The following is a 27,978-nucleotide window of genomic DNA, read 5'->3' on the forward strand; positions in this document are numbered from 1 at the left end:
TTTTTTAATTTAATTTTCCTTGACCGAAATTTCTCAAAAAATTAAAAGTATTTAATTGTTGGTATCATAAATTTGAATGAAACCAATGTGATTAGTCTCTAATATTTAGGAACTTTCTTTTCTTGTAGGCAAGGTATAGTTTATCTTTTTCATTATGTAAATGGTATGTAACTACCCAACAAAAGGTTCCAAGTTAGCTGATTGTATTTCTTTTTTCCACGCAATTAATTCAAATGGATATTTGTAATACATATCCCTACATACAGAAAATGCAAGAGAAAAATTCAAATAATTTATCTGAATTATTACCAATGAGACTTTGCCATGATAAGATCTTTAGCAAATTAAATTGGAACCCTGCAGATTTGTGCAAGGTTATTAAATCTGTGCAAATTATCAAAAATATGATGACCTGAGTGCAAGTTTTCTTGAAATGTATTCCTTATTAATTAAATTTATGAGAATCACCAATCCTGACTATATAACATTCTTTCTCAAAAGAAAGAATATTTCTCTCCAATATTTCTCCGAAATAAAACTAATTTAAAACTATAATATTTAATAAATACTAAGAAAATTAGTATCAGGGCAGCCCTGGTGGCTGAGTGGTTTAGCGCCGACTCCAGCCCAGAGCGTGATCCTGGAGACCCTGGATCCAGTCCCACGTCGGGCTTCCTGCATGGAGCCTGCTTCTCCTTCTGCCTGTGTCTCTCTTTCTGTGTCCCTAATAAATAAAATCTTTAAAAAAAATTAGTATCATTCACATAAAATTCAAGCAGGAAGAAAAATAGAAGTTGCTAAATTTACCGATAACTTGCTAATGCTGAGTTGAAACAAATCCATTGTCAAGAGTGTGCTTAGAACCCTCAAGGCAACATAATCTTATAGTTTGTGTTGTATTTTGGGTTCGACTTTATATTTCAAAGTGAGCCTAGTAAAGATGTTATTTTTTCCAAGTGCTATTTGGTTGTTTATAATGTAATGTACCTATTGATGGCGAGATGTTCTAGGGACAGCAGACCAGGTTTCAGGGCTCATCAGACAATAGATGGGGAGGACGCTGGGAGGCTAACCTCATCTGGGGGCTCAGGGAAGGCTTTCCGAGGGAATAACTTTGATAATAAGGATGATGAGTTTGCTAGAGGAAGCGTCAAAGGGATAATATTCTAGGTAAAGAAAACAACACGTGAAAGGACTCCACAGTGACTTCTGGAATGGAGCAAAGATCACTGTGGGCCATGGCCAGACAAAGCAGTGCCAGAGTGGCCTGTGATGGGGACCGGGACACGGGTCCTTCCCTCCACAGGTGCGATAGGGGACACAGCCAGGCAGGCCAAGTGACCAGTGTACAGGGAGAAATACTAATCTTGAGCATCATATGAGCAAGTACACTGACAGATTCAAGTGGAGGAGGGACGAGATGAGATCTGTGCCTTAGAGAGATTTCCCTGGCAATGTGAGGTCAACAGTCACCCCCCCCCCAAAAGGCATTTGTTTAATTAGACAGTGATGGTGTAGAGTCCCTTGTAGGTTGGGGGCGGGGGACGAAAGAGGGGGAAATGAATTAGGAAGCAGTTGTAATGGCCTGGGAACAATGACGACGAGGGGGGCAGTGGGGCAGGAGGAGTCAGGAGGAGGGAAAAGCTGAAATCCCTGCCCTTTGTTGCTCCTCATTGGGGCTCACTGAGGCGCAAGGCAATAGATCATCTTTCCCACAGCTCCTTTTTGACAAGCTTTCATGGGGATTTGCCCTTGTGGGTGGATTTGACTGCAGGCTTACTTTTTTGTTTCCTTTCTGAAGCGGGAGGCAAATACTGTTGCTAAGTGGAGGCACTGAATCCCGGAGGCTGGGCCAATGAGGACTTTCGGGGGCTAGCATCTTCTTGGGAGCTCGCTGCAGAGCTAGTCAGATTCTGAACAAAACCCCAGAACAAAGAGTTAACCGCACCTCTCTTTGTTCCCTTGATGTCATTGCAGAACCAGCGCAGGCCCTGGAGAGGGGGCTTTGAGACTGGGTTGGAAGAGCCCCGTGGAATTAGGAAGTTTGTGTAAGTGTCCGAGATGGGTCACGCCCTGAGACCTGCCGTCCACCACCAGTAATACAACAGAATGGCAGGTATGTTTGCCCTCGACTTACAGACCTAGAGGCCGAGGGTCCCAAAAGTCAGGTCATTCGCCACTGAGGGCTGGTCAAGGTTGTTGCAGGACCCACAGGGGCCAAGGGCTGTCTGCTCCTTCTTCCAGGCCGCCTCCTTCTCTTTCAGCACTTGGCCATCTCTCCTGCGCTCCTCTCCTGCCTAGTGTGTCTTCCTGGCACATCGTGTCACCTTCCTAAGAGTGTACCCATCTGGAACACTCTGGAGTCACGGCTCTGCATCTGTTTGATCTTTAGGCAAGTCACTTAACCTCTCTGTTCTGTTTGCTCCTCTGTAAAATGAGAGGGTTTTACTAAAGGATCCCCAGGCCCGCTTCCTGATCTAAGGTTCTGTGACTATTACCCCCAGGGAACCAATGGGGGACAGTCCCGGCTGGCACCATCTTCCTCGACCTCGCATAGGAGGGGATGTACAGAGAGAAATTGTGAGGTGGCCATGGACCGCGGCGGAGGTCTCCAGTGTGACCTGCGGCCTCGCTGTTTCCCAAGTCACTCTCCTCCTCACCGCCTCACCCGCTCACCCAACAGTCCATAGTATGGCTCAGCACCCACACTTCTCCCAAATCTGCAAATCTGCCCTCTCCCCTTACTCCCAGCACCGGCCCTGGGCTTCACAGACTGTGGACTCCCTCCACCTCCTGCCAAAAATTCCTTCCAAGCTTGCCTGCCTCTGTCATTATATAGTCCTCCTGTCTCTGCTGGTATGGGGTCCCTCCTCTTGCACCTGCTTCCCCCCTCCATTCCTGCTCTGTACAGCATCACCTCCCACCAAGTGCCCTCAGGCTTGTCCCCATCACTGGTTGAGGCTTCAATGCTCCCCTTCCTCCCAGATCCTCCTCATCAACATTGAAAAACTTAAGTCTCTTCCATCTTAAAAAAGAGAGAGAGAGAGAGAGAGAAAGGGAGAAAGAAAGAAAAAAGAAGAAACAAGGGAGAAAAGAAAGATGGAAGGGAGAGCGGGAGGGATATATAGAAAGTTGTAATATCTAGCAAAGAATTCGGCTACAATGGTGACTTTTGGATTTGTTCTAAATCCTTAGTCCTAAAACACTGCATTAGAAAAGTTAAATGGGCTTTAACTTAGCTGGGTTATCAGGCTCTTGAAAAGGGGCTGAGGATCAGTCTCTTCATCCGAAAAATACAGGATTGGACTAGACCAGTGCCTTGCAGAGTATGCCCAAACCCTCAGAGTCTCTGATTCTGTAGGTCTGGGGTAGGGCCAAAAAAATGTGCATTCCTAATAAGCTCCCCTGTGATGGCGATGCTGAGTTCCACAGACCACGCTTAGAAGAGCATTGCACTCTAGGTGCCCGGGTGGCTCAGTCGGGTGAGCAGTAGACTCTTGATTTCAGCTCAGGTCATTATCTCAGGGTCATGAGTTGAAGCCCCGCATTGAGCCCCATGTCAGGCTCGGCACTGAGCATGGAACTGCTTAGTTCTGGGATCCCTGGGTGGCGCAACGGTTTGGCGCCTGCCTTTGGCCCAGGGCGTGATCCTGGAGTCCCGGGATCGAGTCCCACGTCAGGCTCCCGGCATGGAGCCTGCTTCTCCCTCTGCCTGTGTCTCTGCCTCTCTCTCTCTCTCTCTGTGACTATCAAAAAAAAAAAAAAAAAAAGATTGTCTCTCTCCCTTTACCGCTGCTCCCACCCATGCATACTCTTTCTCTCAAACAACAAAAAGAAAAAGAATAGCACTGCACCAGATGATACTCACACATTTTAGTTTCTTCACCAATAGCCACTACTTATATGGCTATTTAAATTAATATTTGAATTAAATTAAATATTAAATTAAAATTGAGCTCCTCAGACATACTAGCTATATTTGAAGGGCTCAACAACCACATGTGGCTAGCAGCTACCATATGGGACAGTGCAGAACATTTCCATCATCACAGAAAGTCCTCTTGGACATGACCATTGTCTCACTGACTTATGGGGAGGAAATTTTACCATAAAAGGAAAGTTAAACATCCTTTGACAAGTAAGGTCTTGCAGCATTCCTAATGCACACGTTTACACTTGGCCTGTATTTCAGCCATAATGTTAAAGTCCAAAGGTCTACCATTTTGCCCCAGGAAGCACACATAACGACAGGATGGGAGATAGGAAAGAAAAGAATTTCTGTGCGGGGAACTGTCTGGGCCCCACCGTGGAGCATGGTGGATAAGCCAAAGCATATTGTGGCTAAAGTCCTGTGAATCCCCACATGGCCTTGGGCAAGTCACTTGCCCTCTCTCAGCTTCTTCTTCCTTTTTTTTTTTTTTAAGATTTTATTTATTTATTCATGAGAGACACACACACACACACAGAGAGGCAGAGACATAGGCAGAGGCAGAGGCAGAGGGAGGAGAAGCAGGCTCCATGCAGGGAGCCCGATGTGGGACTGGATCCTGAGACTCTAGGATCACAGCCTGAGCCAAAGACAGATGCTCAACTGCTGAGCTACCCAGGCATCCCTCTCTTTCAGCTTCTGTATCCAATCTGCAAAATATTCTAGAAATATCTACCCCACAGGGAGGTGTGTAAAAAAGCACCTGTAATTTACACCACATTCAGTTCTTTTTTTCTCTTCCTCCTCTGTGCTCCCATGGCATGTGATACACATTCTAATAGTGCCTCTGTGTTCTGGTTATGTGTCTCCCCAGGCTGCGGGCTGCTGAAGCACCCAGTAGACTGGCTTCCCCTTCAGTACCTCCTTTATATCAGGCTCCTGCTTAAATGATGTGTGAATGATTAAGTCAGACTTAATCAAGCCAAGTCACAGGTATTGTGTCTGGAAGGCCGTGTTGTTGTTCTGGGCTCTCTACAACTATGTTCACGCTGTCTTCAGCCTGGAGTGTCTGCTGCCCCCATCCTCACCCACATACCACCTTTGCTCACCCAACCCCACCACTGGCTAGAGAAAATCTGGTCACTCTCCAGTAATCTTCTCAAGGACTGACATACCAGATTAACTAAGCAGCGGTGGACTCAAACCCTGTCTCTACCACTACCTCCCAAGGACCCTTGGTAATTTTTGCAATCTTGCTAATCTTTATTTTCCTAACCTATAAATTGGTCAGGAAAACACCTTTCAGTTTTTTTTTTTTTAAGGATTTTATCTATTTATTCATGAGAGACACACAGGGAGAGGCAGAGACACCCGCAGAGGGAGAAGCAGGCTCTCTGCGAGGAGCCGGATATGGGGCTGGTTCCCAGGACCCCGGATCACGCCCTGAGCCAAAGGCAGATGCTCAACCCCTGAGGCACCCAGGTGCCCCACCTTTCAGTTTTGATATAAGATTTACATGCAAAAATGTATGCAGAAACTTTAGTAGAATGCCAAACATATAGCAAACAGTGGATTATGCCTTTTTATGAAAAACATTCTAGTCTCCAGAGTTTGCCTTCCTGGGGACTCTGGTTGGTGAGGGTGTATTCAACCACTCTGGGAAAATCTCCATTCAGCAACAAAATCCAATCTTCTAGCAACTTAGCCCCTATGTTATTCTCTATTTCAGGTCATTCAGTTAGCAAACATTTACTGAGCTCTTACTATTTGGCAGGCACCGTGCTAGATGCTGGAGATACAAAGATTAGAGAATGCCTCTCCCTGGAGGAGTTTATAATCTAGTGGGGGAGCTGCTTCTGGGGAAACCTGCTGCCCTACTCAGGCTGGGTAGGAACCCCACTGCAGGGCTGGTCCCTGTACTTAACCACATCGCATTGCCTTTTTATTTCGAACACGTGCCTGTCACCCTTCTAAGTAATTTAATTAATCCTCACAACAAACTTAAGAAATAAGCACTCTCATTATTCCCGCTGCACGAATGAGGAAACTGAGGCACACGGTGATTTCTTTTTAAGTAACTTTTTAAGAGGTGGGGATCTGAAAACACACTTTCCAGCTCCAGCTTTAAATGTCCTGTTTATTCATCTGTTTCCTCTGTTGGACTTTGAGGTTGAGTCTGTGCCAGATTCCGGTGATTATGTCCTGTGCCCACCACGACACCTGACATAGCAGGTAATAGTTTATTCATCAGGTGAAAGAAGGAAAAAAGGAAGAGAAAGACAGCAGCTTGTAAGCAACTGCACACCGGGCTGATTGCCGGCATTCACTAAGCATCAGCCCTGGGCGGCCGGAGGGAGCTCAAGATTAAATCCACAGCCGCGCGTTCCTTCGCTCCGCCGCCTCTTTTCTCTGGCTCCGTTCCCTTCTTCTGAAAGTCCGGCTCCACCTCTTCCTCTCCTCCGCCATCCTCTCCGTGGACTTCGCGTCCGGGCTTTCCCGGGCTCCGGGCACCGCGACGGGGTTAGTGCGTGGGAGCGCTGCGGCCGCGGCGGGCATGCGCAGTGGGGGCGGCGCACTGCGCATGCGGGAAGATGGCGGGCCTGGCGTCCTGAGAGCCGCGGGTCACCCTGCTCGCCTCCGGGCTGTGTTAGCTCCCCAGATCGGGGGGGCGGGGGGGCTGCGGCGCGTCCGCCCGCGGGCCGGCCCGGGCAGCGGCGCCTCCGAGCGGGCTGCGGGCCCAGGTGGCTCGGCCCCCGAGAGCCGGCGCGTTGGGGGCGGCGCCCGGCCGGGAGCGGGAGAAGGCGGGAGAGCTCGCGCGGTGCGAGGCGCGGGCCGGCCGGCCGGGCAGCATGAGTCAGCAGCGGCCGGCGCGGAAGCTGCCCAGCCTGCTGGTGGACCCGGCGGAGGAGACGGTGCGCCGCCGGTGCCGCGACCCCATCAACGTGGAGGGCCTGCTGGTAAGCCCCGGGGCTGGCTGTGCCCGGAGCGCCCGGGCCCGCGGGGCGGCGCGGGGGCGGGGGGGGGGGCCGGACCCCCGCCCTCCACCCCCCCGCCGGGCCCGGTTCCGGTTCCGGTTCCTGGCTGCTCCCGGGCCTCCCTGGCGCTCCCGCTGCCCACCCTGTGCTCTCCTCCAGGCCGGTCGGCCTTTCGCGTGAACTCCCTGCAACACTTGCTCCCAAATGTGTGGTCCTCAGTCTTGCTGGCCTTTACCTGCTGGGGCTGCCGAGAAAATTTGCCCAACTTGGCGGGTTTTTTTGTTTTGTTTTGTTTTGTTTTGTTTTTTCTTCTCCCCTCCTTGGTACCCTCGCTGTACCTCTGCAACTTAACTGGTTTTGTCTTCATCCCATTCTCTTACTTGACTCCAGCTATTTAGACTCCTGCGCCGCCTACCATTTCCCACCCCGCAGCTGCCCATTCAGCAACAGTTTTTTAAGATTTTATTCATACAGAGAGAAAGAGAGGCAGAGACACAGGCAGAGGGAGAAGCAGGCTCCATGCAGGGAGCCGGACGTGGGACTCGACCCCGGGTCTCCAGGATCAGGCCCTGGGCTTTTTTTTTTTTTTTTTTTAATTTTTTTTTTTTTTTTATTTATGATAGTCACAGAGAGAGAGAGAGAGAGGCAGAGACACAGGCAGAGGGAGAAGCAGGCTCCATGCACTGGGAGCCTGATGTGGGATTCGATCCCGGGTCTCCAGGATCGCGCCCTGGGCCAAAGGCAGGCGCCAAACCGCTGCGCCACCCAGGGATCCCAGGCCCTGGGCTTGAAGGCAGGTGCTCAAGCGCTGAGCCACCCCGGGCTGCCCCTTATTCTTGTTTTAGGCTAAACGTAATATATTCTCCTCTATCCTCAGAGGCATTGATGAATCCATCATTTTCCATTTCTCCCCTTATTTTCAACTTCTCTGCTCATTTCTTCCCGTAATAAGCAAATATTTGCTGAAGTTACTGTGCCCAGTGCCCACAGTGGCTCAAGTGCTCAGAAATAGTTTATGAGCATAATCTCATTTAATTTCCTCACAGAAATCCCGGGAGGTTATTTTTCTTGTTCTCCGTTTGTCAGAACAGACTCAGAAGTGTTAAGTGGCTTGTGGGTGGTTGGACAGTACCTGGAAACGCCTGGATTTAACCTCACAATGACCCCTGATGATAAATTCTTGACCACTTGGCTGCATCCTAAATATTTCCCCATCTTTTTCTTTTTTTTAATATTTCCCCATCTTGAAAGAGCCTTCCCTTAATTCCAGATACCCTGCCATCTATCTCCTATATCCCTTCCTTCCAAGCTTTTCCAGAAAATTGTTTGCGTTCGCTATGTCCACTTGCTCACATGAGGGACCTCTGCGCTCAGCACAGCTCTAAGACTGTTCTCACCGAGGTCGCCAACGACCTTGTCAGTTCCATCAGATGTTTCACTCCTTATCGCTAGTGTCTACACAACTGACCGCTTGCTTTTGTTGGAAACTTCCCTCTGGCTCCTTCAGTACCTTACACTGTTGCTGCTCCATGTACTCATCTGGCCTCTCCTTGTGCTCCTCTGCAAACTGCTCTTTCTCTCTGCATTCCTTATGTGCTGGTGTTATTTGGGGTTTTCTTCTCTCTCTACACGTTTTTCACCTGAGACATCTTTCGCCACTTCTAGGACTTCTGATACCATCTTTACTGGTGGTTTTCATCTTTAAGGATTTGATAAAAGCCCTGAATTCTCAACTGTGGAAAAACCACTTAATTTTGTATTTAATATCAGAAGACACACGCATCTCGTGCTATTTAGATATTCTTATCTACTTTGGCAGTTTCAGTCACTATGTCAGAATAACTCCTAGGTCTGTAAATCCAGTTCAGAGTTTTCCAACTGTCTACTGACATCTCTACATAGATTTCAAACTCTATCCAAAATTGAATTCATTATCTTCTTACCTAAGGCAACAGCTTTGCTATCTCTTATCTTCACAAACGGCTCCGCATCCACCGTATTGCCCAGGCTTGTCTCTTAGGCATTGTCCTTGACTTTTCCCTTTTCCAAACTGACCCTCTATCCTCCCAATCTAATTAAAGTTAATCACCAGTACTTGGCACCTCTGACCATATATCTTTCAAGTTGTTGCAATGTTTTCCTGCTTCTTGCCCAGAAGCAAAACCTGGTTACTATTCTCCACATAGTAACTAACTATCATGGTCTTTTTTAAGTGTTTCTTTTCTTTTCTTTTTAAGATTTTTCTTATTCATTCATGAGAAACAGAGAGAGGCAGAGAAGCAGGTTCCATGCAGGGAGCCCGACGTGGGACTCGATCCTGGGTCTCTAGGAAGGTGGCGCTAAACCCCTGAGCCACCGGGGCTGCCCTTAAAGTGTGTTTCTGACCATGTCATTTGGTTTAAAGAATCTATCACCATTCCCTAGTGCTTTCTTAATAGTGTAGAAATGTCTTGATCAGGTTTCTGAATTTATCTTTTTTGAACTGCTTATAATTGTTAGATTTCCAAATTTCCATATCCTTTTGGGCCCCTATATATCCATACTTCCCCCCCCTTCCTGAAAAATCCTTCTTTAAAAAGTGTACTTTTCCTTGTTACCTTCACTGATTGTCAGGCCTGGATGTCTAGGTCCCTTGTCTGAAGCCTTCCCTGACCTCTCAGGAGCAGATTAGGCACTCCTTTTGTGCTCCTACAGGACCGTATGCTTACTTACCCTAGCTGCAGTGTATGGCTCTTAGGTCCCTGAGCACAGTGACTCTGGCCATTTCTTTGTCCCTCCTGCAGTGGTTTGGTGCCTGTCACAAAGAGATTTGGTAAGTAGTTACTGGATGACTGAAGTAGGTACACTTACATGTTTGAAGGAGTATTTATTTTCCTGCTTATAAAATGGTGATTTAAACAGCTCTCTCAATGTTTTTTAATTGGCTGGTGCCTGGAAGTATTTAATGAAGTGCATTGCTACGCAAAGATGAGTCTTGTATCTGGCTGAATGTTTGATGTTCACCCAGGTAAATGGCTTGACTTTCTGGAATTTAGAGAAGGGGGAGAAAGTAGTGTTGGTTAGAGGTGGAACTTAGTCTGCACATTGAAAGATGAGGAAAATTTGAATGACTGCAGGAAATGCAAACACCTTGGACAAAGGTGTGTTTTCAGAGACCTCTTAAAGGAATACGATTCCCCAAAATAGGCAATACAAAGAGTCCTCTGTATAGAGAAATCTTTAACCAATTTAAAGGCAATACCTAAGACCTTAGTCCCTAAAACTGACCTCTTATTCTTTCCTTTGTCCTTTGGGATCTCAAATTATAGATTACTGCGCAGTCTTCAGATGTGAGACTCGGAGTATTAGTAAAAATAGTTTCCAGTGTGCTGACTCACCTGTCGGGAGCTGCTGGTTCCTGGGGAACTGTGTGCATTGAGACTGGTCATACTGATTTTCTGTTTGGCGACCACTGCCTTCTCCATTCATTCTTCAGCTAAGATACAAACTCGTTGCTTATTAAGCCTGAACCAGTGGGAGCACAGAAACCAGTTGGAGGACTACAAGGGAAGGTTCTTAGGTAGTCAGTCCATTCTTGAGGTTTGACCACTACTGAGCTCTCCCTTAGCATCCCTCAGGGTAATTACCTGAGCATAACCTCTGTGAGACTTCTTTAAAGGAACGGAGACATTGACAGTGCTCCCACAGTGGTGGGTTGCCAGCACCAGAAGCAGCAGTATCTGTGTGGCTTCTGTGCAGGTTAGTCCTAGATAGAGAAATTTGAGGACTACCATCCTAAAGATGCTGAAAAGGTCAAAAATCAGTGTCTGGTACAGGAACCACTTTGAAAAGGCTTCCAGAGGCCTAACCTGGGCAAGCTGAGCCTCCAAATAACGGAATTTATTCCCACAGGATAGAATAAGAATCTAAGCATCTAGATAGCGTTTTATCTAAGTACAGCCTAGTCCAGCTCCTCTAGATCTTTAGACCCATGAAACTAAAAAGACCATTATCTGATGCCCTTCCCGCACACCTGGCACCCAGCACACACTCATGGGACAGACGGGGCAACTGCTCGCAACATTCCTGTTCCTAAAAGGAAGAAATGAGAGTCACAGGGGAGTAACTGGTCCAGAGCAATTCTGAAAGTCAGCTCACTAAGTGTTAAACATTTCTTGGTTCCATCTCAGGGCCTGGGATCGATTCTCTGTGTTCCCAGCTCTACCCCCTAGGCTCTTGGTTCCACTGTCTGTCTTCTTTCTTCCTCATGAGAAGAAATCGCTATTTGTAGTTGAGTAATTTTGTCAGCCTGCTTCCTGGCAGTAGGACTTTGGGTGTTGAGTAACCTCTTTTCATTTTAAATAGTGTCCTTTTTCATCCAAGCAGACAGCATTTTTGCTGATAAAATTCTCTTAAAACTATATGGACCTTCTGTGAATCTGTTGTGGCTCACTCAGGAGAGAAACGTCCCACCTTTCTTCTGGATGAGCCCTTCTCCACTTTGGGCTCCTGTTGGAATGGCTGGTGTATCGTTCCCTGGAGCTTCCTAGAGGCCCTGGCTTAGATTTAGAGCATCTGTGGGGCTTCATCTCCATCAAGGCCATTTGGATGAATGTATAGCACTCCGAGGCACCATCTTTGATCCACCTGAGGTACCTGAAAGTTGGGGAGTCACACTCTCACCATCATCTTTATTTTTTTCAATTTTTCCATTTTTTTTTTTTTTTTTTTTTTAGGCAGGGCAGAAGGAGAAAGAGAATCTCAAGCAGGCTCCACACCCAGCACAGAGCCCAACTGGGGGCTGGATCTCACAACCCTGAGATAAGACCTGAGCTGAAATCAAGAGTCTGACACGTAATCAACTGAGCCACCCTATACCCCAAGGCTGGGAATTTTTAAAGCCTTTAAGTCTTGACTCCTTTTTGTTTTAAAGTCCCTTTCCCAATTTCTCTTTCTCACATTTGACTGTGGGCCGCAGGGAAGAACCAGGTGCCACAGTCAACACTTTGTATGGAAATCTCAGATGATTACCAGAGCCATTAGTACCAGCTTCCCGCATCACCTCAGTTGATGGGGTTGCTAAGTGTTCTATCCTCACTTAAACATCTCTATTCTACTTTCTAGGAGCGTGATCCTCTCTTTTGAACCTTCACTGGAGTGCCCTCAAAGTTCAGGTTTCTACTGACAGTTTCTTTCAAAGCTGCTAAGTTTAAACAGACTTTTTGGTAATTATCCAGTGGTTATATAAGAGAGTACCCTTGAGGTACACATTGACTTGCTTACGGGTCTGCAGTTTACCCTCAAGTGATTCAAGGAAAACAGTTCTGTGTGTAGAGAGAAAAAAATGATAAAGCAAATGTAGTAAAACATTAAGAGCATGAGGATTTGGATGAAGGGTATGTAGTAATTCTTAGTGCTATTTCTAAACCTTTTATGAAGGCTGAGATTATTTCAAAATAAAAAGAAAATAGGTATTCGTGAGAGGAGCTTATACATTGGTCTCCTTTTGAGAGGGCCCTGGATGTGGGAGCTCTCTCTGTTCCATCTGTTTCTGCTTCTGGGTCCATACAGGTGTGTAGAGCCTCGTTGGCCTCCCTCCAGGGGCACAGTGTGCTGCTCTCATCTGAGGGAACTAAATAACATGGGGCCAGGTGCAGGAGTGGCATCTCATTTACCTTTATTTTTTTTTTTTAATAGCTCACTAATTTTTCTATGAAGAAACATTTATTCTGATTTTAAGGCTAATTCAAGGAGTCCCTTCTACTCTCAGAAAAGTTCCTGGCCTACTTGTGAATACCATTTACCAAAGTGAGAGTAGCTGGAAAGGCTTGCCAAGTGCCAGGCTGATCTGGTGAGATGATGAATGTTGTACTAGAACACAGAAAATGACACGTGAATTCTCTCAGTGATCTGTATTCATAGTGTACACAGGAGAGTCTTCACGCTGTGTCCTTGGGTCTTAAATACTCATTGTTTCAGAGTTCTGAGTTACTTATCAGTTGAAGTTATCTGTGACAAGGTACTATTTCTACTTCACGTGTTAACAAATATTTACCAAGTGCTTGATTGTGCCAGGTGCTGTTCTGGTTCAAAACACAAAATAATAGTCTCTCTTGGTTGCATAGGATTTTACAATTTATGAAATTTCTGTTTTAATCTTCACTGTAGCTTGGAAAATGGGCAATAAAATTATATCAACACACTCTGTTAAACTAAAGTCCGGGATTTCCCAGTGTCTAAGAAGTCAGGTAACTGGTAGTCCCAAACCCAGTCTTAAGCCAAGAACCAAAAGAGAATATAAAAGAGATGAATGTGTCGTTACCGTGGACACTTCGGAAATCTCCAGTATTGATCACCTATAGCATTTATACATACTGGGATGTCTGCCCCAGAGGGGCCATGATATTGTTGTGATTCCTCCAAGATAAAGAGATCATGTTTTCACATTCAAAAGGTAAGAAAGAAAGAAAGAAAGAGAGAGAGAGAAAGAAAGAAAGAGAGAGAGAAAGAAAATGCCATTTTGACTTTGCTTTCCCACAGCTCTCGGTATAGACAGCTTGCAGTGCAGCTGCATTTATGGCAAAGAATGTGTAGAAAAGAAAGTTGTCCTGCTCCTGTTGTGATTCCTGACTGAGGTATCACCCCTGTGCCAACCTCAGTCTCGATAAGAGGACAAGAGAGATGGGAGTACAGAGTGGAAAAGATGCCTTTCTGGAATAGGCAGCAAGCAGATAGTGAGGTGGCCAATTAAGATACCATTAAGTGCTTGTTTGTTTGTTTTTTTCCATTAAGTGCTTGTATATAGGACTTGGCACTGCTACCCTAAATTAAGAACAGAAGTCTGGTTTCGGCAATGCACCTATGAGCCCTGCCATGTTAACCTTCCTGGGTACTTTTTAAAGGAATATATGAGAATTTAGGATATTTGTTTATGTGTGTTTCAAATCTATGATGAGGATGGATCCTCTTTCATTTAAGAATCTTGCTACGATAAACTCGGTCTCATCCAATATTAGCAGGAGGAGTGAATGTAAAAATAGCAATGACTGTTGGTCATATTCATCCGTGTCTGACTTTAACAGGACTGCCCTTCGGTGGTTCACTGGAGGGTTCCGTGTTTGCAAGTCACCGTTGTCAGCACCGCCTTTCTGGAGAGCTCGTCAGGCCTAGTCCTTGCCCCCAAGACAGGCCTAACTCTGGTTTCACCACCGCAGCAGGTCTGCGTTTTCCTTTACATTCTGACAGCTAAGCTAGTTCTACAACAGAATTCTATTTCACTAGAATTATTCCATATCAAGTTAACCGGCTGATAATAGGTGCTATAATTTTTTCATAATTGATATGGAAATCATTGTGCCAAAGATTTGTTGACACTGAAAAAACAAAGGGCTTCTGAGCTGCTCACTTTGCCTTTAGGTTTCCCCACCCCCAATCTTTTTGCTGTATTGCTACCATATTTCTATCTCTAAACCATGAGGTTGGGTATGTCATATTCTTGTTTAGAAATCTGTGGTGATTCTCCACTGGTTATAACATGAAGTCCAGACTCCTCAGCTTGACTCCCATGGTCTGTGTTGTTTGGTTCAGCATGCCCGTCTAGCTTCAGTGTCAAGTCAGTCTTGAACTGACCACACAGGTGGTTTCTCAGAAATGCCATGCCATTTGTATTACTAGACCTTTGTCTAGTAGCTTTTCCTGCACTAGGAATCCTGTCTTTTCTCTCTTTCTTGAAGCTTCCACAGGTTCGGACAAAATCTGGCTTGTCCTTCAAGGCTGAACTGGGGATTCCTTTCCCCATGAATCCTTCTGTGATGCACCCTCTCTGGGTACATCTGTAGTATTCCTGCTCATTCTTTTCTTAGAGCACCTTGTGGGATTCACTTATCCTGGTTCCACTACAGCCAATTTGGGGGCTGGTTTTTTTCACTTAGGCAAGAGCTGAACCTGATGACAGCCTGTCGGGAGGCACCTGTCAATCGTGCATTGTTGTAAGCGTGAGGCTACTACACATTTCTGTTTATGTGGCTTTGTCTACATGTTTTATTTACTTTTTGCAATAATAATATTTAAATGTATTGCAAGTGTTACTACCAGTTTATGTAAACTTTCATAGCTTCTAAATATCTGTTTAGCTGGTGAACTTTGGTAGTAGAGTTGCTACTCATTTCCTGGTTGTTTAAAGAATTTGAAAGAAGTTTTATATTAACTTCTACCAAAGTTTCTAGTTATGTAGTATGCATTTTTTTCATTATCAGAAATGCTGCTACTGAAAAAAAAAAAAAAAGCTGCTGTATTTCCATCATATAATGGGAATGCATGGCCGCCTGTGAAAGCTTAGGAGCAAATTTTTGGGAGCCACTTACACTTAAATAGCAAGGGTAAGCATTTGATAGTTTAGACATATCTTCCACCTCTCCTGAGCTTTCTAGAGTCAGAGACAGCATCCTAATCATCTCTGTATTTGTTTTTTGTTTTTTTTTTTTCTGTATTTGTTTTTATTCTCAGTATCTGATACAGATGATAAATTAATGTCTATTCAGTAGTAATTGCTCTTCCATATTTCTCCCCCACCCCTTTCGTCAACTACTACATTATGAGAAACTTAACCCTCTGAGCCCTGTTTCCTGTGAGTACGGTTAGAGTAGCTACAGTATGGAGGAAGGACTGCTTTTCTCACAAGCAAATTATTACCCCAAAAGAGAACCTTTATATTATCCAGGAAATGCTGTTCATTTGCAATTGTTCATTTGCATTATTGTCTTTAAATTACTAATGTAAATTTCTGCATTTTCTTTTTTCCAGCCATCAAAAATAAGGATTAATTTAGAAGATAATGTACAGTATGTGTCCATGAGAAGTAAGTTGATTCTTGAATAGGTTTTAGGTTTTGTGGTTTAAATTTCATATGATTTTAACTGATTTATTTTAAATGTACATAGGTTGGGAAACTTAAGTAAAATATGTTATTTGTTCACTAACTTTCAGCAAAAACTCCTGATGTTGTGGGCTGAAATAATGTGCACAAATGCCAGTTTATTCTTTGTTGCTTTTGGAAATCAGGAAATCGTTTTTAAGATGGAATGGTCTATGTTTAAGGCTAATTTCTCAAAGTTCTGTGAGAGCACTTACTTATTACCATCAGCAGAGCTAAAGGCTGTTGACAACAAGCAGGAGAACTGTCTTTTGCCCTCCAGACTTCCTTCCATTTGCTCTCTCCCACCCCTGCCAGGGACTAGGGTGCAGAGTCAGAGGAGACAGAGTGCCAGTGCTCTAGTTGTTCTAGTTGCCATCCTTCTGGAAATTGTTACCATACATAGCCCCACCCCTAGATTCTCCTTAATTTGGTTCTAACCACAGTGAATAGACTGTGCATAGATCCCACATGTTGATCTTAGCATCCGCCCTTAATTTCTCCTCAGCCCTGCCACAGTCTCGCCCAGAGCTGATCCCCAGGTTTGATCAGTTTTACCTTCAAAATGTCCTTCATCTGTCCCTCAACTACCACCTTACAGTAATGTCTGTAACACACTGAGCTTGTACACTGCGAGCTGTGTTAAGTTCTTTGGATTATCACGAGAACCCTTTAAAATATAAGTGAATCACTGGGTGTTATGCTATATGTTGGCAAATTGAACTCCAATAAAAAAAAATATACAAAAAAAGAAAATATAAGTGAATGATCATTCATTTTTTTTTTTTATAGATGAGTAAACTTGCCTCAGTCTGGATTCAGCCCCACAGCTCTCTGACTTGAGTCCCTCCTCTTAACCACTGGGTTAGACTGCTGCTTTGCTGGGCTCTCCCTCCCTCCCGAGCTGACGTGTCGGGGTAGCCTTCTCAGTGTGTTGTCTGCTTTTAGGCTCTCCCACGATGCTGCCAGTGTGAGTTTCCTAACACAGGACTGGGATTGGAATCTCACTCAACCTAGATTTTTTCCAGGGTTCTGTTACAAATAGAGAAAACCCTGATTCCTTATTTATTTGGTTTTACTTGTCTGTGTTAAACTTATAAACTACCTCATATCCTTAAAAGAAACAAGGCAGTAGAGAATGGCTGGGCAGAAAGGTCATTCCTTGTTCCATGGGGCAGCCTTGTCATCCAGCTGCTGCCCCACCCGTGTATAGCAGCTGTGGGTTCTCTAAATATACCTGTTCTCAACCACTGCTCTGTCTTATTAAACCCCTTGCCCTCCATCAGAGGTGGGAGAAGAGCTTCTTCTCCTCCAGTCAGTCCTCCGGGCACTCACCCACTTTGGGAAGACTTCCTTATTACCGTTCCAGGCAGGTTTCCTCTTCTCAGGGAGTGTGGACGCCTCTCTTGGCACTGACCTCAGGACATTGTGACAGAGTTCCTTACTAGACCAGGGAATATCTTGAGTTTGAAAACCTTTCTAATCATGTTTGTATTCCTTCAGCAACTGTCAAGTTAAGGTTTTCAGGGAATATCTGTTCTTTGTAAGGTGACTAACGTGGTGGGAATGTACAACCCTGAGCTTATAGGACCCTGTTGTGTTAACAGTTAGGGTGATGAGATGTATGCTTTTTTAAGTTAGAATTACTCTATTGTAGTCTGCCAAGGATTTTTGTAGAATTGTGACTTTCTTCTAATTGAAGTTTAGTTCTGATTTAATCCTGTTTAATCTTAAGTGTAGGAGTGGTCTCTGCTGAGAAGACATGTGCATTATAAAATACATGCTGTGTTCTTGGAGTAGCCACCAGTGGAATTTAAACTGGCTTTAAACTGAATGTGATGTAGAGGTTCTGGATATGGGAATTAATTTCATTTCTTTTCTTTTCTTTTCTTTTCTTTTCTTTTCTTTTCTTTTCTTTTCTTTTCTTTTCCTTTCCTTTCCTCTTTCTTTCTTTCTTTCTTTCTTTCTTTCTTTCTTTCTTTCTTTCTTTCTTTCTTTCTTTTTTTTTCTTTCTTAAAATATTTATTCATGAGAAACACAGAGAGAGAGGCAGAGACATAGGCAGAGGGAGAAGTGGGCTTCCTGTGGGGATCCTGATGTGGGACTTGATCCAGGACCTTGGGATCTCGACCTGAGCCAAAGGCAGATGCTCAACCACTGAACCACCCAGGCACCCCTGGGATATGGTGGGAATTTCTAATTGAAGATAGGATGACTATTTCTTTTAAAGCATACTCACTGCCGTGTGCTGTGAAAGTAGAAAAAAGGAGAAATCATATACTCCATACCAAAAGGGCAGATAGGTTATTTGTAAAATTATTTACTCTACACACCAAACCATAAGAACTTGTGTTTTAGTATCAAATTTAGAAAGATGAGTAATCATACACCTTTCAGGCAAGGACTTGAGCCAAGGAGACCCTCATACATACAGTGTATAAAGCTGATAGAAACTCCACCTCCATAGCAGGTTTAGTGGGACAAACATTCCTTAAAATACCCTTTTGCCCTTGGTTCCAAATTGTGGAACTTAACTAAAGGAAACAAAAACGAAAATGCACGCAAAAATTTAGCTACAGGGAGATTTATTGAAGTATTGAACAAAATACCAAAGTTGGAGACAATTGGAATTTCTAGTATTGGCCAAAGTTTTACAAATATTCCATAGTGTTAAATATTCTGCAGCCATTAAGAATAATGTTAAATTCATTTGTTGCCAAGTCAGGATGTTCACAATGTTAAAACAGTTTGTTAAAAAGATAGTCTGTTTTTATTTTTGTTTTTTAAAAGTTACCTGTACCTATTGACAGGTGTGTGTGTGTATGTGTGTGTGTATATGTGTGTGTCTGTGTGTGGAGGGTGCAGGGTGTGTATGAAAAGCCAAAATCTTCTTAGTAGGTGGAGGAGGGAGGGAATTAAAGAGATTTTTCCCCCCTTCATTTGCTTATCTGTGAAGTTAATATAAGGTACTGAATATTTTTTAAAAATAGAGATGCCACTTTTCCTCAAGATATGTCAAATGTTTTAGTAGAAAATTTGAACTCTTTGAGAAACTTCCATCAGGGTTACACTGTGACATGTATAAATTTTAAAAAGAAAAGCCAACTCTCTGCCTTTGCTTTATAAAGAATATCTTAACTTTAAGAAATTCTGTTTTCAAAAGAAATTCTGTTAAGAAATTCTGTTTTCAAAACCATTTCTAATCCTATTCCTAAGAGTGGTGTGGGGAGAAATGCAGACTCTCCACTTTATGTTTGGCAAGTTGCTGCAGACTCCTGCAAATTCCCACCTCCAGGGGAACTGGCTGCACATTTCAAATACTGCTGTAAGTCTAAAGCCTTGGTTTACTTGAGACAGGCTGATACATTTTTATCCAGTGTGAGAAATGTTTCATAAAAATTAGCTATGATGTGTCCAGTGTATATAATTTTTTGTAGGTGTCTATGCTTACTGAGGAAATAAATTTCTTTTAATGAGCTGAGAAAGAAATACTATTGAGAATTTTACAAATTTGTCTGTTTTGTTTCCCAGAAGCTCTAAAAGTGAAGAGACCTCGTTTTGATGTATCTCTGGTTTATTTAACTCGAAAATTTATGGATCTTGTCAGATCTGCTCCTGGGGGTATTCTCGACTTAAACAAGGTTGCCACAAAACTGGGAGTGCGAAAACGGAGAGTATATGACATCACCAATGTCTTAGATGGAATCGATCTGGTTGAAAAAAAGTCTAAGAACCATATTCGATGGATGTGAGTTGGTTTCGAAATTTTCATGGCCTTTTTTTCCTTCCTTCTTATTAAGTGACAATACTGTACTTGAAACAGACTAGATATTAGTGTTTTGACAGGACAAAACAAAGTAAGAGGTGACTTCTTGTTAGAAAAGGATTCTACAGAAATTTCTCACATGGTCCAACAAGGTACATAAATATTTTTTTTTTCCTACTTAGGGCTAAATAAAAGCCATAGATCTAAAATATAATTCTGATGTTATGAAAAAGTTGAATGGAATAATGATCAGTTGTAAGAGTTTTGCTTTTCAATATTCTAGGAAGGGGATATATGATTGTTTAGGAGATTTTTTTTTCCCAATTGACTGTTGATATCAGGTGAAATTAGTTAAGGTTGTAAAACAATGTCAGGTAATAAACACTTAGAGACCTCATGCCCCAGGGGTTGTAATTCATTTGTTCTTTGGCTAAGGCAGGAATCTAATCTACCTTCTTAACAGCTACCCCAGGTAATTATGAATCAGATGGGCTCAGATCCATAGGATCGCATACTGCCCTAAATGTAAAAAAAAAAAAAAAAAAAAGAAAAGAAATCCGTAGACAATGTCTAAAAGGCAATTGCTAGGGGTGCCTGGGTGGCTCAGTCATTTAAGTGTCCAACTCTTGATTTTGCCTCAGCTTGTGATCTCAGAGATCAAGCTCTGCACTGAGCATAGAAGCCTGCTTGAGATTCTTTCTCTCCATTTCCCCACCTGCCCTCTCGTGCTCACTCAGGCTCTCTCTCAAAAAAAAAGAAGCATTTGCTAAAGACTTCAATTTCATTAGGAAGGATCATGGAAAAAAGGCCTTTTGATACAGATGTAGATACACATGTGTATATGCACATGTGCATAACAAGAAAGCTTTTAATACTTAAAATAGACAAATATTTCGGATCAGTAAGAAACAATTCCAGCATATAAGTACATATAAATACATTTCATTTCAGGCAAATGAAAAATCTAACAAAAAAGATCATGAAATGGCTCTAAGTAATGCACTTTGCTGTTAGAGGGAAGTGGTTCATAAAAGGAAGTTATTTATTCCAATAGTACAGAAATGAAGATTGAATTCTAATCTGAACATATTGGCTAAAAAATATTAAATAACACTTTAGGCTTTTTGTTTTTTAGGATTTTATTCATTCATTTGAGAGAGAGAGGGAGAGCACACAGAGGGAGAGGGAAAGGGAGAAGCAAACTCCCCGCTGAGCAGGGAGCCTGATGGGGGTCTTGATCCAGGACCCCAAGATCATGACCTGAGCCAAAGGGGTCATGATCCCTTGACACTTGACTGACTAAGCCACCCAGGCATCCCACACTTCAGGGGTTAATATCAGATTGCATTCTAAATCACTACTTAAAATCAGATTTGAAAACTAGCAAGCAAAAGGTAAAGTGGTTACAGCCTTTTTCCTCTTTATTTTCCATAAAGAAGAAAAATGAGTATCAGTGGATTCAGGTCATATCATACCAATGTAATAGGTAAACCATAACAACTAAGGAAAATATATCTTCTGAGAATAAAGAATATAATCATTATATTCAGGTAGAACCAAATAGAATATGCATTTGAGAGGGAAAATACTCAGAATTTTAGCGAAAGAACTACAATTTTAGTCAGTACTCCTTGTTTTTCATAGGGGACTAAAAGATTAGAACTACCAAAGTCCTACTGTAGGTAGTAGAGCTGGGGCTTACACTGGGTATTATTGGTTCTCAGTCTGTGCTCAGTGAACTCCATCAGCTTTCCTTACTACTGTTAATTTCCCTAGTTATAAGGGTTTTTTTGTTTGTTTGTTTGTTTTTGTTTTATCCCTGTGTAAGAGACTAGAAATGGGGACAAAAGCCAGTCTATGTGTAGGAGGAATAATGGTTGTCTAAAAGGAGGTCAGGGGTGATGTTCAAGTACCTAGTTTTGTCTGTCATTCTGGGAAATACCTGATGTCAACATTTGGAGAAGTTGCAGTAATCTAACTTTTCTCCTAGATGTGTCTGATGGTGATCTTTTTTATTTATTTTTTTAATACCTTTCTTCTAAAGAGGATCTGATCTTAGCAATTTTGGAGCAGTACCCCAACAGAAGAAGCTGCAGGAGGAACTTTCTGACTTATCAGCAATGGAAGATGCTTTGGATGAGTTAATTAAGGATTGTGCTCAGCAGTTGTTTGAATTAACAGACGACAAAGAAAATGAAAGATATCCTTTAACTCTTTTTTTTAAACTTTTTATTTAAATTCAATTTAACATATACTATGTTGTTTCAGAGGTAGAGGTAGAATTTAGTGATTCATCTGTTGCACACAATACCCAGTGTTCATCACATCCTGTCTCGTTCCCTCCTTAATGCGCATCACCCAGTTCCTCCCCCACCTCCCCTCCAGCACCCTCAGTTTGTTAACACTGTCCTTTTTTTTAAAAAAAATCTCTCTTTTCAAACCAGGTTACGTTAAATAGTAGGATCAGTTTGGGGATTTAATTAATATATCAAAGCACAAAACTAGAGCTTTAGAACTTTTAAAAGTAAGTAAAGGTTAAATTGTGTAGCCTGAGGTATACACAAATAATTGCTGTTTTGCTGGTATTTGCTCACGTTAAATGCTGCATTGTGACCATGTACCAAGATCAGTGTTTGCATTTAAAATGAAAATAGTGGTGTGTTCTTGTTTGTTTTTTTAGTCAAAGAATGCTGTAAAGGTAGTAAAATATGTTGTTGGCATTTGTGAAATTCACATTTTCCCTAATTTGTTAACCGGAGTTTATTTCTGAAACAACTTGTCATTGACATGGTACTAGTGCTGCCACTCTGGCCAACAAAGCCTGGTGTAGCTGGATGTGCCTCTGGGACCAGCAGGGGAGATGGGGCAGTGGTGGCAATCTTCTCCTGTGTCTCCCGGCCCATCTGCTGCTCCGTTCTTGCCTCACCTGAGTGAGGCGTCACTGATTCCAAGCTGTTCCATGCCTCAAATTTACTTAGATTCTGCATCAGTCAGATGTTTCCAGAGTCCAGTTACTGGAAGGAAAGTAAATGCTGTTCCTCTTCCCAATCAAAAAGTAAACCAAAAATGTTGGGGGAACCAAGTAAATCACATAATTGGTAAAATTTCAAGCAACACAGTAAAGATGAAAAAATTCACATAGATGGAAAATATTTAGGATACAGGAAATTGCTTAAGTATATGATAGCCCCAAAGCACACATTCTCCTAGTGGCTTCTGCTCTTTTAAAGATTTTTTTCCACTTGCATTTTAGGAGATTCTCATCAAAACAGTGTTTTGTCTCCAAAAATTCTCATAGTAAGATCCAGCAGTGAATAGGGAAGTGGAAACAGGGAGTAAACACCTTCACCTGAGTTGTTTTCTGTATGTTATTAATGTTTTTCTCCAGAAATTATCATCATCAAAATGACACTAGAGTTTAAAGGAATGCTTCTTCAGATACTGTAAATATTGTAAATAAAATCTTAAGACTTATTCATGAAATAATTTTTTACCAATTGCTTTCCTTAATTGTGAGTTTGTATCCCATAAAAACTGCAGAGATTCTAACGTTACACTTGTATGCATGTATCATAGGAGAAATTATCTCCTCAGTAAGTAGCATTCTGCTTAGAGACCCTTGACTGATGTTTACACTAGCATATGTGACGTATCAGGATATTCATAGCATTCAGGCCTTCCACGAACAGATCGTTATTGCGGTGAAGGCTCCTGCAGAAACCAGATTGGATGTTCCAGCTCCAAGAGAAGTAGGTATCCCTGCATTTCTAAGAGGGTTTATTTATTTTGTTTTTAAATTTTTTATTTATTTTTATTTATTTATTTAAGATTTTATTTATTTATTCATGAGAGACAGAGAGGCGGGGGGTGCAGAGACACAGGCAGAGGGAGAAGCAGGTTCCATGAAGGGAGCCTGATGTGGGACTCCGTCCCGGGTCTCCAGAATCATGCCCTGGGCCGAAGGCGGCACTAAACCGCTGAGCCACCTAGCGATCCCCGAAGAGGGTTATTTTAAAGAGAAAGTTCAGTCAACTGCTGAGCCAGTGCTCTATCAAATCGTGAGCACATTAGCTGCGTACCTGGCACTGCTGGATGCACTTTACACATTTTAACTTGTTTCACGTGACACAGCAAATAGTCATGATTATTGGCCTCTTAAAGGTGAGGAGTCTGAAGCATAGAAAGATGAACTTTCTCATGATTACACAGTAAGTTACAGAATCAGAATCCAAACCCAGATAGTTTGGCTTAGAGTGTTCTTAATCACTGTCCTATCAACATACTAACTGTGAAGCACCGTAGCGCCTGTGTTCTACTGGAGTATGCTGTGATGCCCTTGGAGGAATCACCAAGAATTGGCCTCATGGTTGGAGTTCCAGAAGGAAAATCTGGGGATCAGCGAAGGCTCTGGGGAATTAACTCTAACCAAGCTCATGAAAGACTAATGGCTAAACTAGAACGCTAAGTGTTACATGAAAAATGAAAGGGAAGATTGCTGTGTGAATGAAAATACTTTTTGTCAGCCGCCAGCTGCTTAGCACACTCTTTCCCTTGCAGGGAAGTTTGTATTGAAAGATAATTGTCATCAGAAGGTTGCTTGGTAAGGATGGAATCAGAACCAAGGAATGTGGCCTTTCTTGGGACAGATCATCAAGTTCTGACAGCCTGATAGACCCATCGGTGCTCATAGTGATGTCCTCTGCTTGCTACAGGGACTCACCTCCCTCATAGTGAAGAATATTCTCCATCATCTCTCCTTTTATCCCCGCAGAGCACTGTCCAAGTGAGCACGCATGTTGTTACTTGACAGTGTATTATTATAAACCAGTTAAGGGGCAGCTTTTAATTTAGTCACACTCAAGTTGTGACTTCTGGGAGATGTTTCCTCATTATTTTATTCAGATTTAAGCCTCCTAAGTAACATATTTAATAGGAGTCATTTTGAGAGAATTTTAAAGTTTAAAAAATTATAATTAGCCACTAATCTTTCAACACATCCTTACTTTGGGACACGATGGTCTGTGCTACAGCAACTGATGGGCTTTGGGATTTTCTTTCCCCTGTGCTGTGGGCTGCTTCAGGCTGTAATTGCCAAATTTTGCTGGATCAATTTTGGATCATGCCCAAGACTTAGAGTCCAGTTTAAAAGCTGATGAACATGGGCCCTCGGGGCAGCCACTCTCGGCAACACATGAGTGGGAGTAGTAGGAGCACACTGCATTCAGTGGCATCTGCCCCCACAGAGATCCAGGGTGAGATCTGGGAAGCCAGTGCCAGGGTGGATGGACTGGCCTCGGGTCAAATCTGGTTTGTGAGGTTTTTATACATAATCTCCCTGGGACACAGCCATATTCCCATTTGTCTAGACTGTTGTCTCTGGCTGCTTTCACTCTGTAATGGCAGAGTTGTGTAGTGGTGACAGGGATGGTGTGGCCTGCAAAGCCAAAAAATGTTTACAATCTCCCCCTTTATGGAAAACATTTGTCAGCTCTGATTCAGTGGAGTAAGGAGTCCTCAGCTGGCTGCCAGTTCTGAGCAAAATACCACTTACTTTTGTTTAGTAATATGTTTTGAGTTGTATACGTGTACCATTCCTGGCAGTCCAGAACCTGGGCATAGATGTTCATTCTCATACCTGTGGTCCCAGGAAGCCACGGAAAAGGTGACACCTTTTGTGAGCCCCTGATAAGCTGCAGTTCTGAGCCCTGTTGTGAGCTCCCAGTGAGATGTGTGGAGCGGGAGGGAGCGTGGTGTCCATACCTAGCCCTGGCCTCACTGCATGGAAGGACAGAGAATAGACTGTGTTACACTTGAACACGCTTTTGGTTAGAACAACAAAGGAATCATAACTGGAACTGTTCCTTAAGAATTTAGCATAAATTGGATCATTCCCATCTTTTGGCCAAAAAGAAAAAAAGCATAATTCTCAGTAGAAGCACCCTACTTCCTGATACCTTACAGAAAAAATACATAAATTCTGAGTAAATTTAAAGGTCCAAAGCCATAAGATGTGAATAATAACTAATAGTCCTTTATATGCAGTTTTTTTTGAATATTTAAGTTACTGAGGTCTATTTTGTGTGGATCCCATCCTCTGACTTTCACGCAGAGGATGGCCTGTTGAGTGAACTCGGTACCTTTGCAGCCATCAGATCTAAACACAGCCTTGCCATTTGAGACTATGGGTTGTTTCAGATTTCTGTGTCATCCAAGTACTGATTTTGGACTCTTAAGTACAGATTCCTAGAAGGGGTTGACTCCTTGAGTATCAAAAAAACGTCGGCTCTCTAGTACAGAGGTGATGACATCACGGCCCCAAGTCATGACTGATAATCCGGTGGCTGTCACGGCAGCATGAATTGGCCAGCAGCTCAGTCTGCTGGAGTGATTAAAGCCAAGTACATGATTCTCCCAAATACATGATAGAAAACCAATTTAAATTTACAGAAATACCACTTGAATTGAAACTTTGGCAGTTTTAGTAAGTGAAACAGTATAATTAATGAATTCTCGCATTCATGCTGATGTGTCTTTTGCCAGGACTCTATCACAGTACACATAAGGAGCACCAGAGGCCCCATCGATGTTTATTTATGTGAGGTGGAGCAGGGCCACTCTAGTAATAAATCGTCGGAAGGTGCAGGCACCTCTTCATCTAAAAACAAACATCCAGAACACCCCAATAAAGGTAAATATACCAAGTTTGTGATTAGGAAAATTTAAGATTCTGATGATATTTGATTACACACACACACACACACACACACACACAGAGTCTTATCGTGGTTTTATAGTTTTTTTACACTTTCTAATCATAAAAACAGGAGTTACAGAATTATAGTGTCATTCTTCACTACAGTTTAGATGATTTCTAACAACTCTATCATTACATTCCATGTCGTTTTGATCTCCTTGGACACTTAGGGTGGTAGTGGACCCCATGGCGGTGCCAGCTGGCAGTGTCGGAGCAGAGCAGACCGTGTGCGCTCTCCGGGGCTTCCGGGTGTGCGGCTTGGCCCCATTTCCCCTGTGAGCACTACGGCGTTGGCCTCAGGCCCTTAGCATAACAGTACGGTTCCTGACCAGAGGTCTTGGGGGGTTTGTAAGCACTTGAATGATGTGTGCTGTTACCTGTCTGGCTTTTAAACCCTCACTCAGGAGAATTTCTTTCATGTTTCGTATTTTTCAGAAGAAAATCCTCCACAGCAAAGTGAAGAATTGCTTGAAGTGAGCAACTGATAGCATTTGAGAATTCGTGCACCGAGTTCTTGGGGAGCTTCCTGTGTGGGATGAATTATGCATCACATTTGATTCTCAGAGCAATAAATCGTCCATGAAATTCTCTGCTTCTGTCAGCAGCATCAAGGCCAGTAGTGGCTTTGAGTAGTTCACTACTGAGATTACTGGATAATTATGGTTTCAGCATTTGAAAACGACTCTTTTTATAATTATTCACTGCTTTTTGTCAGTGAAATGGACCCTTGCCTACTGAAATAACTTCATCACAGAGTACCACGGAGGCAGACGGTCAGGCCTGAGGTGGACAGTGCTTCGCGGACTCTGCGCTTTTCTTCAAGGATCATGTGTCATTATAACAAAAGAAATTGCCTTACACGGGTTCACGTCTGCAGTTAGCTGTCGTACGTTGGATGGGTGTACGCAGGCATCCGAATGTGACGTCTTTGTATATATCTGTATAATGTTTAGATTACTTATGTAATAAGTCTAAGTAAAACTTTTCACCCTTGTACAGCCAAAATAATGTATATATGGAAAATAACAAATTCTCTAATTTCTGTGGTATCTATAACTTATTAGAATCCTCTCAGTGGGGGTTAGAGGAAAGTTTTTTTCCAAACTTCTACATGTAGAAGTATCATAAATAACGCTATACATTGAAAGCTCATGGATTTAATTAAAGTATTTCAATATGGTTCCCAGTGCTGAAATTGAAATCTGATACTTCGTGATTTCAAGCTCCCTGCAGGGTAATTGTGTCCGAGCAGACTGGTGGTGTGCCCTGAAGCCTTAGGGGCAAGTGTAGAAATGCTATCAGGCAATGGCTTCATTCGTTGCAAGACATGGATTTAATCATGGTGACAATTGGAAACTGTTTTAACCTTTTTTGCAAGCAGATTTTGTAGTACGTTTCTGGACGCAGCCTTGCTTTTCAATCAGAAGGGTTTGCTTTTAATGAGTGGGCTGTACCCTGCCCTCTCTCCAGCTCTACTCCCACATTTCCAAGTACCTAGCTCTCTACCTCATTGGGTAAGTCACTTACCACTCTGTGCCTCAGTTTACTCCGTAGTTTACCATTAGACTGTGAGCTCCTTGAGGGACTTTGTCTTAATCATTGTTACACCCAGCGCCTTGCACCATGCCTGGCACATCAGAAGTGCTCAATAAATCTTTAAACAAA

The 27,978-nt window shown here is 43.0% G+C and overlaps 1 protein-coding gene across 6 annotated transcripts; it reads left to right on the forward strand.

The window, feature by feature from the left end:
- Nucleotides 1-5,985: 5,985 nt before the first annotated feature.
- E2F6 (E2F transcription factor 6) lies at nucleotides 5,986-27,978 on the forward strand. Of its 6 annotated transcripts, XM_041756518.1 has the most exons (8): nucleotides 6,452-6,885; nucleotides 15,138-15,260; nucleotides 15,685-15,739; nucleotides 19,325-19,541; nucleotides 21,604-21,759; nucleotides 23,194-23,308; nucleotides 26,100-26,247; nucleotides 26,749-27,978. In XM_041756518.1, exons 3-8 carry the CDS (start codon nucleotides 15,733-15,735, stop codon nucleotides 26,796-26,798), a joined length of 693 nt encoding a protein of 230 aa, XP_041612452.1. In that variant the 5' UTR covers nucleotides 6,452-6,885; nucleotides 15,138-15,260; nucleotides 15,685-15,732; the 3' UTR covers nucleotides 26,799-27,978. The 6 variants fall into 6 exon arrangements, 5 of the variants coding, with proteins under 5 accessions (XP_041612453.1, XP_041612451.1, XP_041612449.1 ...); XR_005987995.1 differs by lacking the exons at nucleotides 15,138-15,260; nucleotides 26,749-27,978 and adding an exon at nucleotides 24,117-24,342 and having other exon boundaries at nucleotides 5,988-6,885; XM_041756517.1 differs by lacking the exon at nucleotides 15,138-15,260 and having other exon boundaries at nucleotides 6,013-6,885; nucleotides 19,328-19,541.

The sequence above is a fragment of the Vulpes lagopus genome, chromosome 5 (genome assembly GCF_018345385.1).
Source record: "Vulpes lagopus strain Blue_001 chromosome 5, ASM1834538v1, whole genome shotgun sequence".
Classification (NCBI taxonomy): Eukaryota; Metazoa; Chordata; class Mammalia; order Carnivora; family Canidae; genus Vulpes; species Vulpes lagopus.